Source organism: Camelina sativa, chromosome 10 (genome assembly GCF_030686135.1).
Source record: "Camelina sativa cultivar CO46 ecotype springtype chromosome 10, ASM3068613v1".
Classification (NCBI taxonomy): Eukaryota; Viridiplantae; Streptophyta; class Magnoliopsida; order Brassicales; family Brassicaceae; genus Camelina; species Camelina sativa.
Window position 1 is genome coordinate 24679317 of NC_141889.1, and position 12733 is coordinate 24692049.

At 33.6% G+C, this 12733-nt stretch overlaps 2 protein-coding genes and 1 pseudogene across 2 annotated transcripts; 2 read left to right on the forward strand and 1 right to left on the reverse strand.

The window, feature by feature from the left end:
• Window positions 1–512: 512 nt before the first annotated feature.
• Window positions 513–2957, forward strand: LOC109124891 (uncharacterized). The gene has a single exon (XM_010437557.3). The coding sequence runs from the start codon at window positions 579–581 to the stop codon at window positions 2817–2819; it is 2241 nt and encodes a 746-aa protein (XP_010435859.1). The 5' UTR covers window positions 513–578; the 3' UTR covers window positions 2820–2957.
• Window positions 2958–5708: 2751 nt separating this feature from the next.
• Window positions 5709–7151, reverse strand: LOC147937301 (lysine histidine transporter-like 5; annotated as a pseudogene).
• Window positions 7152–11385: 4234 nt separating this feature from the next.
• LOC104719607 (AIG2-like protein A) lies at window positions 11386–12723 on the forward strand. The gene is made up of 5 exons (XM_010437556.3): window positions 11386–11721; window positions 11826–11898; window positions 11976–12068; window positions 12217–12300; window positions 12411–12723. Exons 1-5 carry the CDS (start codon window positions 11600–11602, stop codon window positions 12555–12557), a joined length of 519 nt encoding a protein of 172 aa, XP_010435858.2. The 5' UTR covers window positions 11386–11599; the 3' UTR covers window positions 12558–12723.
• The last annotated feature ends 10 nt before the right edge of the window (window positions 12724–12733 follow it).

Consider the following 12733-nt stretch of genomic DNA (forward strand, 5'->3'; position numbering starts at 1 on the left):
AGTACTTTGTTTTCACTTTTAGGAAAGATAAAAGTTTTAATACTTTTGACTACAATTTTGGTTTTTATTTAAATTTTTGGGTGATTATAAATTTGACATCTTTTGAATAATTCCATAATTGGTAGATTTACAAAGGAAAATTTGTTGAATAAGGTTTTCTTCTGAAGATGGTTTTAATTTCATTTTCAGTCATCTCACTTTATTATAAAATTTTGTCATGTTTTAAAGACAGTTAAACAATTTCTTAGCTCATGACAGTGTTTTATTTGTAATTGTATTTTTTATCTATAAATAAAACAAAGAACTTCCCATTTAAAGTATAATTTAACTTTTCATATTTTTGAATTTTTTTTTTAGATTTTGTATTTTTATTGTCAAAATTCAGTCCTCATTTGTATTAACCAAATGTCATAAACTAAAACGGTTAAAAGATTTTAAAACTCAATGGACGGCCGAGATGACATCTTGATAAGAACTCAATGGACGGCTAAGATCAATTGTGCATCGTCTTCATCGTCTTCCTCTTCGACCCTTTTCTCTCATCCTAAAAGGCTAAAACCCTAAATTAATCTTCTTAAATGTTTCTCTCTAAAACCCTAATTCGACGATCGCTCTCTAGCTTAGCTTCTTCATCAGATTCACTTCTTGCCGATAAAGCTTTAACCTTCCTCAGACGTCATCCTTACCAACTTCATCACCTCTCTGCAAATTTCACTCCAGAGGCAGCTTCGAATCTTCTCCTGAAATCTCAGAACGATCAAGAATTGGTTCTCAAGTTCCTAAATTGGGCGAACCCACATCAGTTCTTCACTCTCCGTTGCAAATGCATCACTCTCCACATCCTCACCAAATTCAAACTCTACAAAACAGCTCAAACCCTCGCGGAAGATGTCGCAGCCAAAACCCTAGACGACGAAGACGCTTCCCTCGTCTTCACATCGCTAAAGGAGACTTACGATTTGTGCGATTCGACTTCCTCTGTTTTCGATTTGGTAGTGAAGTCTTACTCTCGTTTGAGTTTGATTGATAAGGCTTTGAGTGTTGTTCGTTTAGCTCAAGCTCATGGCTTTATGCCTGGGGTTTTGTCTTACAATGCGGTTTTAGATGCTACGATTAGATCTAAGAGAAACATTAGCTTTGCTGAGGATGTGTTCAAGGAAATGTTGGAAAGCCAAGTTTCTCCTAATGTGTTTACTTACAATATCTTGATTAGAGGGTTTTGCTTTGCTGGGAATATAGATGTTGCTCTAGGGTTTTTCGAACGAATGGAAAAGAAAGGTTGTTTACCAAATGTTGTTACTTACAACACTTTGATTGATGGGTATTGTAAGTTGCGTAAGATTGATGATGGGTTTGAGCTTTTGAGATCAATGGCGTTGAAAGGTTTGGAGCCTAATTTGATTTCTTACAATGTAGTTATAAACGGGTTATGTAGAGAAGGGAGGATGAAGGAGACAAGTTTTGTACTTACGGAGATGAACAAGAAAGGATACTCGCTTGATGAAGTCACTTATAATACTCTTATTAAAGGTTATTGTAAAGAAGGTAACTTTCATCAAGCTCTTGTGATGCATGCTGAGATGCTGAGACATGGGTTGTCACCTAGTGTTATCACTTATACTTCACTTATACATAGTATGTGTAAGGCTGGGAATATGAACAGGGCTACTGAGTTTCTTGAACAGATGCGTGTTAGAGGGCTTTGCCCTAATGAGCGTACGTACACGACGTTGGTTGATGGGTTTTCTCAAAAGGGGTATATGAATGAAGCCTATCGGGTTTTGAAAGAGATGATTGATAATGGGTTTTCTCCTTCGATTGTGACTTATAATGCTCTTGTTAACGGGCATTGTGTTGCTGGGAATATGGAAGATGCGATAGCAGTGCTCGAAGATATGAAGGAGAAAGGTTTGACTCCGGATGTAGTGAGTTATAGCACAGTGTTATCTGGGTTTTGTAGAAGTTACGATGTTGATGAGGCGCTTAGAGTTAAGAGGGAAATGGTTGAAAAAGGTATAAAACCTGATACAGTTACCTACTCGTCACTGATCCAAGGGTTTTGTGAGCAGAGAAGGACGAAGGAAGCTTGTGATCTTTACGATGAAATGCTGAGAGCTGGCCTTCCACCAGATGAATTTACTTACACAGCCTTGATCAATGCTTACTGTATGGAAGGAGATCTGGAAAAAGCGCTCCAGTTGCACAATGAAATGGTTGTGAAAGGTGTATTGCCTGATGTTGTCACTTACAGCGTGCTTATAAACGGGCTTAACAAACAAGCTCGAACAAGAGAAGCAAAAAGACTCTTGCTTAAGCTGTTCTATGAAGACTCAGTTCCTAGCGATGTCACATATCATACACTCATAGAAAACTGCAGTAACATCGAGTTTAAAAGCGTGGTATCTCTTATTAAAGGATTCTGTATGAAAGGAATGATGGTTGAAGCTGATCGAGTTTTCGAATCCATGCTTGAGAAAAATCACAAACCCGATGGAACAGCATACAACGTTATGATTCATGGCCATTGCAGAGGCGGAGATGTCCGCAAAGCATATAGTCTATACAAAGAGATGGTAAAATCCGGATTTCTTCTCCACACCGTGACAGTGATTGCTCTGGTTAAGGCATTGCACAAGGAAGGGAAGGTTGATGAACTAAACAGTGTGATTGAGAATGTATTAAGAAGCTGTGAACTGAGCGAAGCAGAGCAAGCCAAAGTGCTTGTGGAGATCAATCATAGAGAAGGGAATATGGATGTGGTTCTTGATGTGCTTGCTGAAATGGCCAAAGATGGATTTCTTCCCAACGGCAAAAGTTAATCATGTATCAATTTTTTTGGTTTTAATAACTTTGAACGGTTTAGTGAGTAAAAAATCATTTGCCTTTATTTTTGTACTCCAATAGGTGAAACATTTGTTCAAAAAAAAAAGTAATAATAAAATATGTAAATAAATAAATGGTCTTTTGGCACAATAATGACATACAGTAAACCTCTATAAATTAATAAACATTATAAATTAATAAACTATAATTGAATCTGTGCTATAGCACGGATTGAAATTTCTTCTGTTTATTTCGTAAATTTTTATTTAAAGAACCATATTTGTGATTGTTTTAATTGTTTAAAAAGCTTTTTTTCTTTTTTGGATGAAACACTATGTCATTAAATCATATGTTGAATATGACTTATGGAAAGAAATTGAATTTTTGCCAAAATTACGAAATTAGATTTTTCCGCCAAAAAATTTGAAATTTATACCTTGTAAACGTTTTTAAAAATCATATAATAACCTTTTAAAAATCTTGTAAAAGCGTTTACAAGGTTTTTATAAAAAAATTAAAAGATTTTTTGATAAGGTCTTTATAAGGTTTTTATAAGGCATTTACAAAGTTTTTATAAAGTTTTTATAAGGTTATTTATAAGGTTTTTGTAAGGTTTCTACTTATAAAAACTTTATAAATGTTTTATAAATATTTTTAAATCGTTTAAAACCTTATAAAATCCTTATAAGGTATTGAAAAAAAAAATCTTTTGCGGGAACTTTTTTTCGAAATTTTTTTTGGGGGAAAATATGTCAGAAATTGGCGGAAAAATTTTATTTTTCATTTTATTGATTAAAATATTTTTCATGTAAGAGTAAAATGATTATTAAAAATTAAAGGAGGACAAAATTAAAATTGGCCAAAAAATTAGGTATTTTTGAAAAAGGTATATCAAAAAGATTATTTCTAACAAATTCTCAAATTAGATCCGTGTGCAATCTCAACACCCTCCGGTTTCTTCTTCAAACATCTATAATAGCATCACCAGAGCATTTCGCAGATGATCAAGAAGGCAACCAATCCCAGTTCAGACTTTAGCTTATGGGTTTTAAAGATGACTAAGAATAAGTTAAGGTGTATTTAATCATGGTTACTATTTTCTTTCCTTTCTTGTTATTGATCAGAAAAAGAGCACAAACGTCGTTCATTTTTATAATAGATCTCAGATGTTGATCGTGGCTAATGCTCTTCTGACTCAGTGAGGTTATCTTTCAGGTTTTCACATTTTTTTTGTGAGCGTTTGACTCACCAAGGTGTGGTTTCCTTTAGGTTATCTCTTGTGACTCAAAAATTAATGTATAAAAACTTTTTAGTAGGTAAAGTGAATTTAGTGCCGTGGCCAAAGGTTAAGTCCTTAATGCACAAGGCACCATCACACCAAAGATCGAGTTCCCTCTCCCTACGAATGTAGAGATTAGGCTAATAGGTCGGCCTGTTGTGGCCCAATGATTGACAAAAAAAGAAAAAAAAACTTTTTAGCAGAAGATTAATATAGATAGATACGATATATAGGGCATTCTCAAAAAAAACACTTTTTCATGCTCATTTTTAAAAATATTTTATATGTTGACCATTTTCAAAACTACCCCTCTTTATGTACAAAATGATAAAATTAATTTTTTGAGTGAGAGCAAAAATATACAATCACCAAAATAAAAAAAACAATTATGCCAAAAATGAAAAAAAATCCCGCCAAAAATTATTTTTACCGCCAAAATCAAAAAAAATTCTCGCAAAAACAATGAAAAAAAATTCCCGAAAAAATTACGAAATTGGATTTTTCCGCCAAAATTTTTGAAATATATACCTTATAAAAACCTTGTAAATGCTTTTAAAAATCTTATAAAAACTTTATAAAAACCTCATAAAGGTTTCTAAAAGGTTTTTGAAAGGTTTTCTATAAGTTTTTTATAAGGCATTTATAAGGTTTTTATAGGGTTTTTATAAGGTTTTTTATAAGGCTTTTATAAGGCTTTTATAAGGTTTTTATAAGGTTTTATCTTATAAATATTTTTAAATTGTTTAAAACCTTATAAAAGCCTTGTAAATTTTTTTTTTTGCGGAAATTGTTTTTTTGGTAATTTGACGAAAAAAAGTTTGGCTGGAAATTGTTTCAAAAGTTTTTTTGCAGGAAATTTTTTTTGAAAAAAATTTGATTATAAATACCCTTTTCAAATCTCAATTCGTTTAAGCTTATGATATCTATTTGTCATTATTATAATTTCCATCAAATAATATATAGTATATCAAATTGGCAAGTATATGAAATGTGGCTTTGAAAATTCCAAACAATGGTTGGTTAATATAAAATATCCATTACAATTATCTATAACAAATTGAGTGGAATATATCAAAAATGATATTTCTAAAAAATTCTCTAGTTTTATAGGCTATTAAAATATTATAATTGATATTATTATTCATAAATTTGAATTTATGTCTGTCATGTGTATAAGCCAATTTGTTTATAGTATTTGTAATTTATTGTTAGTAATGTTTCTAAATATTACAAATTCAACTCCAAAACTATAAAATTTATAACATCTAAAAGTCTAATTTTATTTTGCTAAAATTGTCTCAATTCATAATTTGTTAGAAATTTAAATAATTCAAAATATATCTATAAATTAAAAATTATTAATTTACACTATAAAATACTAAATATTAATTTATAAACAAATTAATATTACTATAAATTAATAAAATGTCATGGTTCCAACATTATTAATTTATAGAGGTTCTTACTAAAAAAATTGATATTGACATAACCCATCGTCTATATATTTTAAGGCAAACAACTTATATATCGTACGTAATACATATATTATAATACGCATTACCGAAGAATAAAGATAAAGAAAGTTAAGAAACCATTGCAAATTTAACTAAGAGAACATCTTATAGGTTTTGGCTTGAAGGACGATCTGTCTCGCTCCACCTATCGGTGCTAAAACCGCGATTTGGACTCCAACTATTATCGAGATCTGTAAATAACATATGTTCAAATAAAGATATTTTAATTAGCATTACATTATAACCTAGTCTATATATATGTTTGGAAGAAGAGGTATAGCTTATTTACCCAAGATGCAGTCCAGTGACAGCTCCACTGTTTGGGTTGTTTCATGACCAACCATATAATGCATGGCAACTGCCGAATACACAAAAATATATATGTTGTTACATAAACTGATAAAAGTGTATTACTAGAAAACCAATGCAATATTATTATAAGCCACCATTTTAACATGTTTTCAGAATTTGTGATTAATTAACCAAAAGTAAATATTAACACAGAAAATTTCAAGAAGTAGTATATATCATTGTAACAACGAACCTGATAGCTTCCAATTACATGAAGAAAGACCATGAAGTTAGCGACCCCGATTAGCCAATTAGGTTTTTGGAGGGAGATAAGAATATCGTCTTCCACTAGATTTCCAAACGCCCAAAAACCGGAGATTGCAACGGTTAAATAGCAAAAGAGGACAATAGCGTAAGCCACGACGACTCCTTTCCAAGTCGGTTCTTGGAAAGGACCTCAGGTGTTGAAGGTATGGCCGCTTGTATTTCAAGACGTCCTGCAAACGCAAACGCCACCGTCCCTAACGCATTCATCACGTCAAACGCTATATCTGCAGAATCTTGTGATCGAATTCCATAGCTAGACGGGTTGTGTTGTTCCGCTCCTTTAACCGTTGAAGCAACAAAGGCTATCATCGAATAACAAATAGACATGACCCGGCCCAACATTAACGAGGGCCCTACACAAAATTTAAAAAATGTGTTTTTTTCACCTATGACAAAAGTTATAGGTTTTCTATAAAAGGCCACCACTTGATATTTTAAAACCTTTTACATATCCTACAAATGAAAAAGGCTTTTTACATGTAAATCAAAAATTCTTTATACATATACTTAAAAAAAAACGTTTTGTTTAATAGATTTTTAAATGAAAGAGGCTTTTAAAATTTTGGGTCCGAATCTTTGGCTTCACTTGCTTCCCCTGTAGGCCGGGCCTGGACATGACCGCCTATAATATTTATGTTATTTCACATGATATCAAACACAATTATTCAAACGATTAATTAACATTAAACTAGATTCCTCTCTCAATTATGATCCGTTCTAATCCTAAGAAATGTATATGTCAGCATATGAAGAATAATGTACCATCCAAGTTGTGAAATGGCAAAGGGCAAACCAAGAACGCCGACGCCCACCATGGCGGTAACATTGTGTAAAGCAGAGTACCACCTCTTGGCCTTCCGAGATGCTGTTACCGGTAACCAATTGTTCAAATCGTCATTTTGTTGATCAATTTCCATCGTTGAGTTGTCATTCATCTTGTGTTCCTTTAGAAACAAAATTAACACAACGTTTCAAAATTATCACTACAAGAAAACAAGCCTTTTGCGATGACACATTGCGACGGAGTACAGCTCTCGCAAATTTGCGGTAGATTTGCGAGGGATTTACTAGAAAATAAAAAACCATAGCACATCCCTCGCAAATTTGCAAGGAACTCAGTCGTCGCAAATCCGCTGCTCAATTGCGACGCATTTACGACAAATTCGCTGGGAAGGTCCCTTTCCTCGCAAATCCATCGCAATATTGCGACGATTTTGCGAGAACATACTCCATAGCAAATTTGCTATGGAATTGCGAGTGATTTGCGAAAGCCATAACAAATCCATTGCAAAGTTAGGATAATAATTTTTTATAAATATTACAAAACTTAATAGAATTATTTTGAAATACATTTGAATGTGTTCATAAGGTGAATTTACTAACTTTTAACATTATTTTGATGGTTTTTACAAATTAGATATTCAAGGTTTGCGACAAATTTGCGATTGATTTGCTAGACGCATAGCAAATTAGTCGCAAATCCATCGCAAACTACTCAAAACATAGCAATCCCCTCGCAAAAAAAAAACTTTAAACCCTTAACCCTAAAGACTTATTACATTACTATTAATGATTAAAAAAGATGAATCCAAAACTTATAACTTATAATCAAAGATAGCAGTGCAACACAAAATTGTTAGAGAATTGGACAATTTGGCAAATATTCGTCTCAATGTAATGAACATATATGTGATATAGTGTAGAACATCATCATGTTTAGAGTAAAATGCAAAATTGGACAATTTTGGAAAGTTTGATGATAGAAAAGAGTATGATGACACCATTGGACCTTATAATATACTTGAAAGTTAATTTGACTAATTTGTTACAATTATTTTGATGGTTTTTGCAAATTAGATATTCAAGATTTGCGACTGATTTGCTAGAGCCATAGCAAATTCGTCGCAAATCCATCGCAAAGTACTCAATACATAGCAATTCCCTCGCAAATAATAACCCTAAATCCTAAACCCTAAAGACTTATTACATTACTATTAATGATTAAAAAAAATGAATCCAAAACTTATAATCAAAGATAGCAGTGCAACACAAAATTGTTAGAGAATTGGACAATTTGGCAAATATTTGTCTCAATGTAATGAACATATATGTGATATAGTGTAGAACATCATCATGTTTAGAGTAAAATGCAAAATTGGACAATTTTGGAAAGTTTGATGATAGAAAAGAGTATGATGACACCATTGGACCTTATAATATACTTGAAAGTTAATTTGACTAATTTGTTACAATTATTTTGATGGTTTTGCAAATTAGATATTCAAGATTTGCGACAAATTTGCGACTGATTTGCTAGACCCATAGCAAATTAATCGCAAATCCATCGCAAACAACACAAAACATAGCAATTCCCTCGCAAATAGAAACTTTAAATCCTTGAACCTAAACCCTTAAGACTAATTACATTACTATTAATGATTAAAATGATATAATTCAAGAATTATAATCAAAGATAGGGCACTAATGACAATTGCAAATCCTAAACCCTAAAGACTTTGCGAGGGATTTGCTACGTTCCCTCGCAATTTGCTCGCAAAAACTCTAAATTATAAAAATTTAAATTAATTAATATTTGCGATGCTTTTGCGAGGGAACGTAGCAAATCCCTCGCAAATTTTGCGTTGGAATTGCGACGCCGTTAATTTCCTATATAACTAAAAAACCTAGTTTGAGCGAAGCTTAAACCCAGCCGACAAACCCTAATTTCCTTCTTCTTCTTCCGATTTCTTTCTTCTCTGGTTGTTCTCTTCTCCTCTCTCTTCTCCGGTTGTTCTCTTCTCCTCTCTCTTCTCCTCTCTCTTTTCCGGTGAAACCTTCTCCGACCCTTACTCCTCCTCTTTTCTCTTTTCCTTTGAATCTCTTGTCCGGTAAGTCTCCTCCTCTCCCCTTCTACCTCTTTATAGTTAGAAAGTTTGCTTAGATTAGGGTTTTAATTCGAATTTGGGGATTCAAATTTGGGGTTTAGGGTTATGATTCGATTAGGGTTTTAATTCGATTTTAGGGTTTCAAATTTGGGGATTCAATTTGGGGATTTTAGGGTTTCGAAGTTATGATTCAATTTGGGTTTACGGTTATGATTCAATTTGTTTTTAATTTTGGATAATTTTAGGGTTCTAATGATTTTTACCTATTCTCCTTCTCTTCTCAGATGTCTTCTCGAGATCGAGACCTAAACGGATCTGTCAATCAAAACTATTACACAAGGTTTATATCTTCACAAGGATTATCTGCTCCCATCCCTGCTCGAGGGGTACGCTCTACTAGCTCTGCTCAAAGGCTACATTCTACCGCCTCTTCTCAAGGTACTTCACTGGTGCTAAATGATCATCCTCCGGTGCAAAATAATCTTCCTCCACAGCAAGATGATCTTCCTCCACAGCAAAATGATCTTCCTCCTTAGCAATCAACTTCGCGTGTCAACGGTGTAACTGCCTCTCAAACATTTTTTAGCTTGGAAGAGTTACTTGCAAGTCCTGGGCGAGCTAACTTGACAAAACTAGATCCTAAGCGACTACCGGGTACTCTTTGGTGAGAATATCTTCTATCTAACATTCAATTTATCTGTTGTTTTGTATTTTCATATATCCTAATTCCATTTATGTGTTGTTTTGTAGGTTTGACCAGGATTCTTCGGTTGCTGCTACTGTCCGAGCCATCTTTGATAGAATCTTTGATAGAGATTTCAAAGAACCTCATGCCAATTGGACCGATGGTTTGAAATTTTTGCGGTAAGTTATAAGTTCCTTATTATGTTTAAATTACAGATTTTGTGTTTTGCTCACTTGATTTGATTCTGATTAATGCTTATGTTTTTACAAGCAAACATATAACTGGGACCACTCCATCAACGAAAGAGTTAGAGCTGAGTTTGAAGCTAAGTTGAAGACCCGGATGAGTGATCAAGTGTCTCGGTGGAAGGGTAAGTGGAAGAAGAAAGGTAATGAGGCAATGTCGCGGTGGCTTGATCCTCTCATGTGGGATGGCTTGGTCACTTTTTGGTGTGAACCAAAATCAGAAACAAAGAGTATCAATAGCCGCAATGCTCGCTATAGTGATCCTGAGGGCACCGGAATACATAAGCACCGGTCTGGTCAGACTTCTTTTAAAGCCAGAGCACGAAAGCATGTAAGTTGTTTCATTTCTCTGTTTAACACAAGTTGATTAACACAAGTATCTACAATATTTAACACAAGTTGTTTTATTTCTCTGTTTTTAGTCTGAGAAGATTGGTGAGCCACTTCCTGATTTCCTACAAGTCCTAGAAGACACTCATAGGAGACCTGATGGGTCTTTTGTTGATGGACTGTCCGAAAAGGTGTACAACGAAGTCTCGTCAAAGATTGCTCAAGCTGAGTCTGAGCTATTATCAGGGGATAACATGAAGAGTAGTGCTTCTGGGGGGTTATCACTGACTGTAAAGAACCATATTTATGCCGAGGTAAAACATGCTTTATTGTTTATGTTTGTGTTTTGTATCTTCATTGTCTAATTATTAATGTTTGAGTGATAAATTGTTCATTGTTGGCAGGTTGCTCCTAAGAAAAAGAATCGGGTATATGGAGTTGAAAACTTGCAAACAGAAGCATTTTCAGCTCAGATTGGTCAACCGCCTCCTCCTTCTAAAGATCCACTTGTTCTAGCTGGGAAGTCACTAGTTTCTACAATACATTGTTGTAGCCAGCGGGGATTGTACAAACTCCTTCATCTTCAATCTGTTAAAATATAATAGTTTTTTACGATGTTGATATACGTAAAATTTCTGAAGGTTTATTCTTTAGATTGAATAAAATAAGAAAATACAATGACTACAATACTTTTTCTTTCGTCCAAATGATACTAATAGTGCTATGAAATTTTTTGTTCTTCTAAAATATTGTAATAGAAACATATAAAATATTCGGATCCCTGACTCAAGATTATACAGCAGTATAAAAGATATAGATTGAAAATCTCTTAATTATTAAAAGCAAAAAAATCTAATGGATTCTTTTAGAAAAAAATATATATACTATCTTAATTAGGCCATATCCAAATAATTTGAAGAAAAAAAACTACTTTAAGTAGATGTGTATCCAAATAATTGCCGACAAATTAGAAGAAAACAAAAGGAACACGAAGGAGTTTCATACACTAACTGGTGTCACTAGCCGTCGAAGTCTAACAACGCTGTCGTAAGAGAATCAGTGCCACGTCTTTCTTACGCTGGATCCGCCAACTGTTCAATATAGGCATCATCGTGTTTTTTAAATTTTTGACGTTGTTATATAAAAGTCAAAACTCGGATTAGAGAAATGAACATACTTATATAAAACATAAATAACGGTGGAAGAGACACAACACAAAGATGAGTAGCTCTGGTCCTCAGCTTCACAATGTGTTCGTCTATGGTGGCTTTCAGGAGCCAGACGTCTTCAATATCTTGCTTGACCGTACTCCTGAGATAGTCTCCGCAACACTCCCTGGCTTGTACGTATATCTTTCTCTCTTTCTCGGTTGAGTAATCTCTCTGTATATAGTTCTGAGAGAGATTTGATAGAAATTTTGGGTCTTTTCTTTTTCTTTTTTTTCAGTCAGAGGTTTCGGCTTAAAGGACGTTTGTATCCATGTATTGTTCCCTCTGAGAAAGGAGAAGTTCATGGGAAGGTTTGATTTGTGTTTATGAATCGTATAATTGGGAAAAAAATTAAGTTTTGAGAAATTTGGTGAATTGGTTGGCATAGATACTAATGGGATTAACAAGTGATGAACTTGAGAATTTAGATGCGGTTGAGGGCAGTGAGTATGAGAGAGTGACAGTTGGAGTTGTACGAAATGTAAGTTTGAAGAATCTATAGTTATTGTCATGTTTTAATATATAGTTTCTTAAAAAAAAACTATAACACTATTATATGAATTTTAAAACATTTTTAGTGGTCTTGATAAGATTATAAATTTATGATGATTTTGTTTTGCATTTACAAGGACAATTCGGAGAAGTTGCCAGTGAAGACATATATGTGGATCAACAAGGATGATCATGATATGTGTGGAGAATGGGATTTCGAGGTTTGATGATTTACACAATTTTTTATTTTGTTAAGACTGACTTGTGAATGAGAAATGGTACATTGGTCCGATTTAGCGTGTTTTGGATTATTGCTTCTTTTTCTTGTTAGGAATGGAAACGATTACACATGAATAAATTCATAGAGTCGTTTAAGAAAATCATGGAATGGAAGAAGAATCCTGATGGAAAAGGAAGAGATGATTTCAGCCATGTCCTACGGGAAGATCTATCGGATGAGAGTACTCCATCGTCTTGATCGGATGGATTTGTGTGTTCATGAGTATGTTATATATATAGCACCTTTGTTTCTAAATCTAGATTTAAATAAAACATAGAGAGTATTGTAAAGGGTCAACGAAAAGAACAGTAATGTCATGTGTTATTTGTAAGATTTGATATATCATGTGGATTGTATTATCGTATTCATGAGTC

Excerpts from the sequence above, each read along its gene's own strand:
- LOC109124891 (XM_010437557.3), top strand. The coding sequence starts at position 579 with ATGTTTCTCTCTAAAACCCTAATTCGACGATCGCTCTCTAGCTTAGCT.
- LOC104719607 (XM_010437556.3), top strand. The coding sequence starts at position 11,600 with ATGAGTAGCTCTGGTCCTCAGCTTCACAATGTGTTCGTCTATGGTGGC. Across the intron at positions 11,722-11,825 it reads TCCGCAACACTCCCTGGCTT|TCAGAGGTTTCGGCTTAAAG; the intron begins GTACGTATATCT and ends CTTTTTTTTCAG. Across the intron at positions 12,069-12,216 it reads CAGTTGGAGTTGTACGAAAT|GACAATTCGGAGAAGTTGCC; the intron begins GTAAGTTTGAAG and ends TGCATTTACAAG.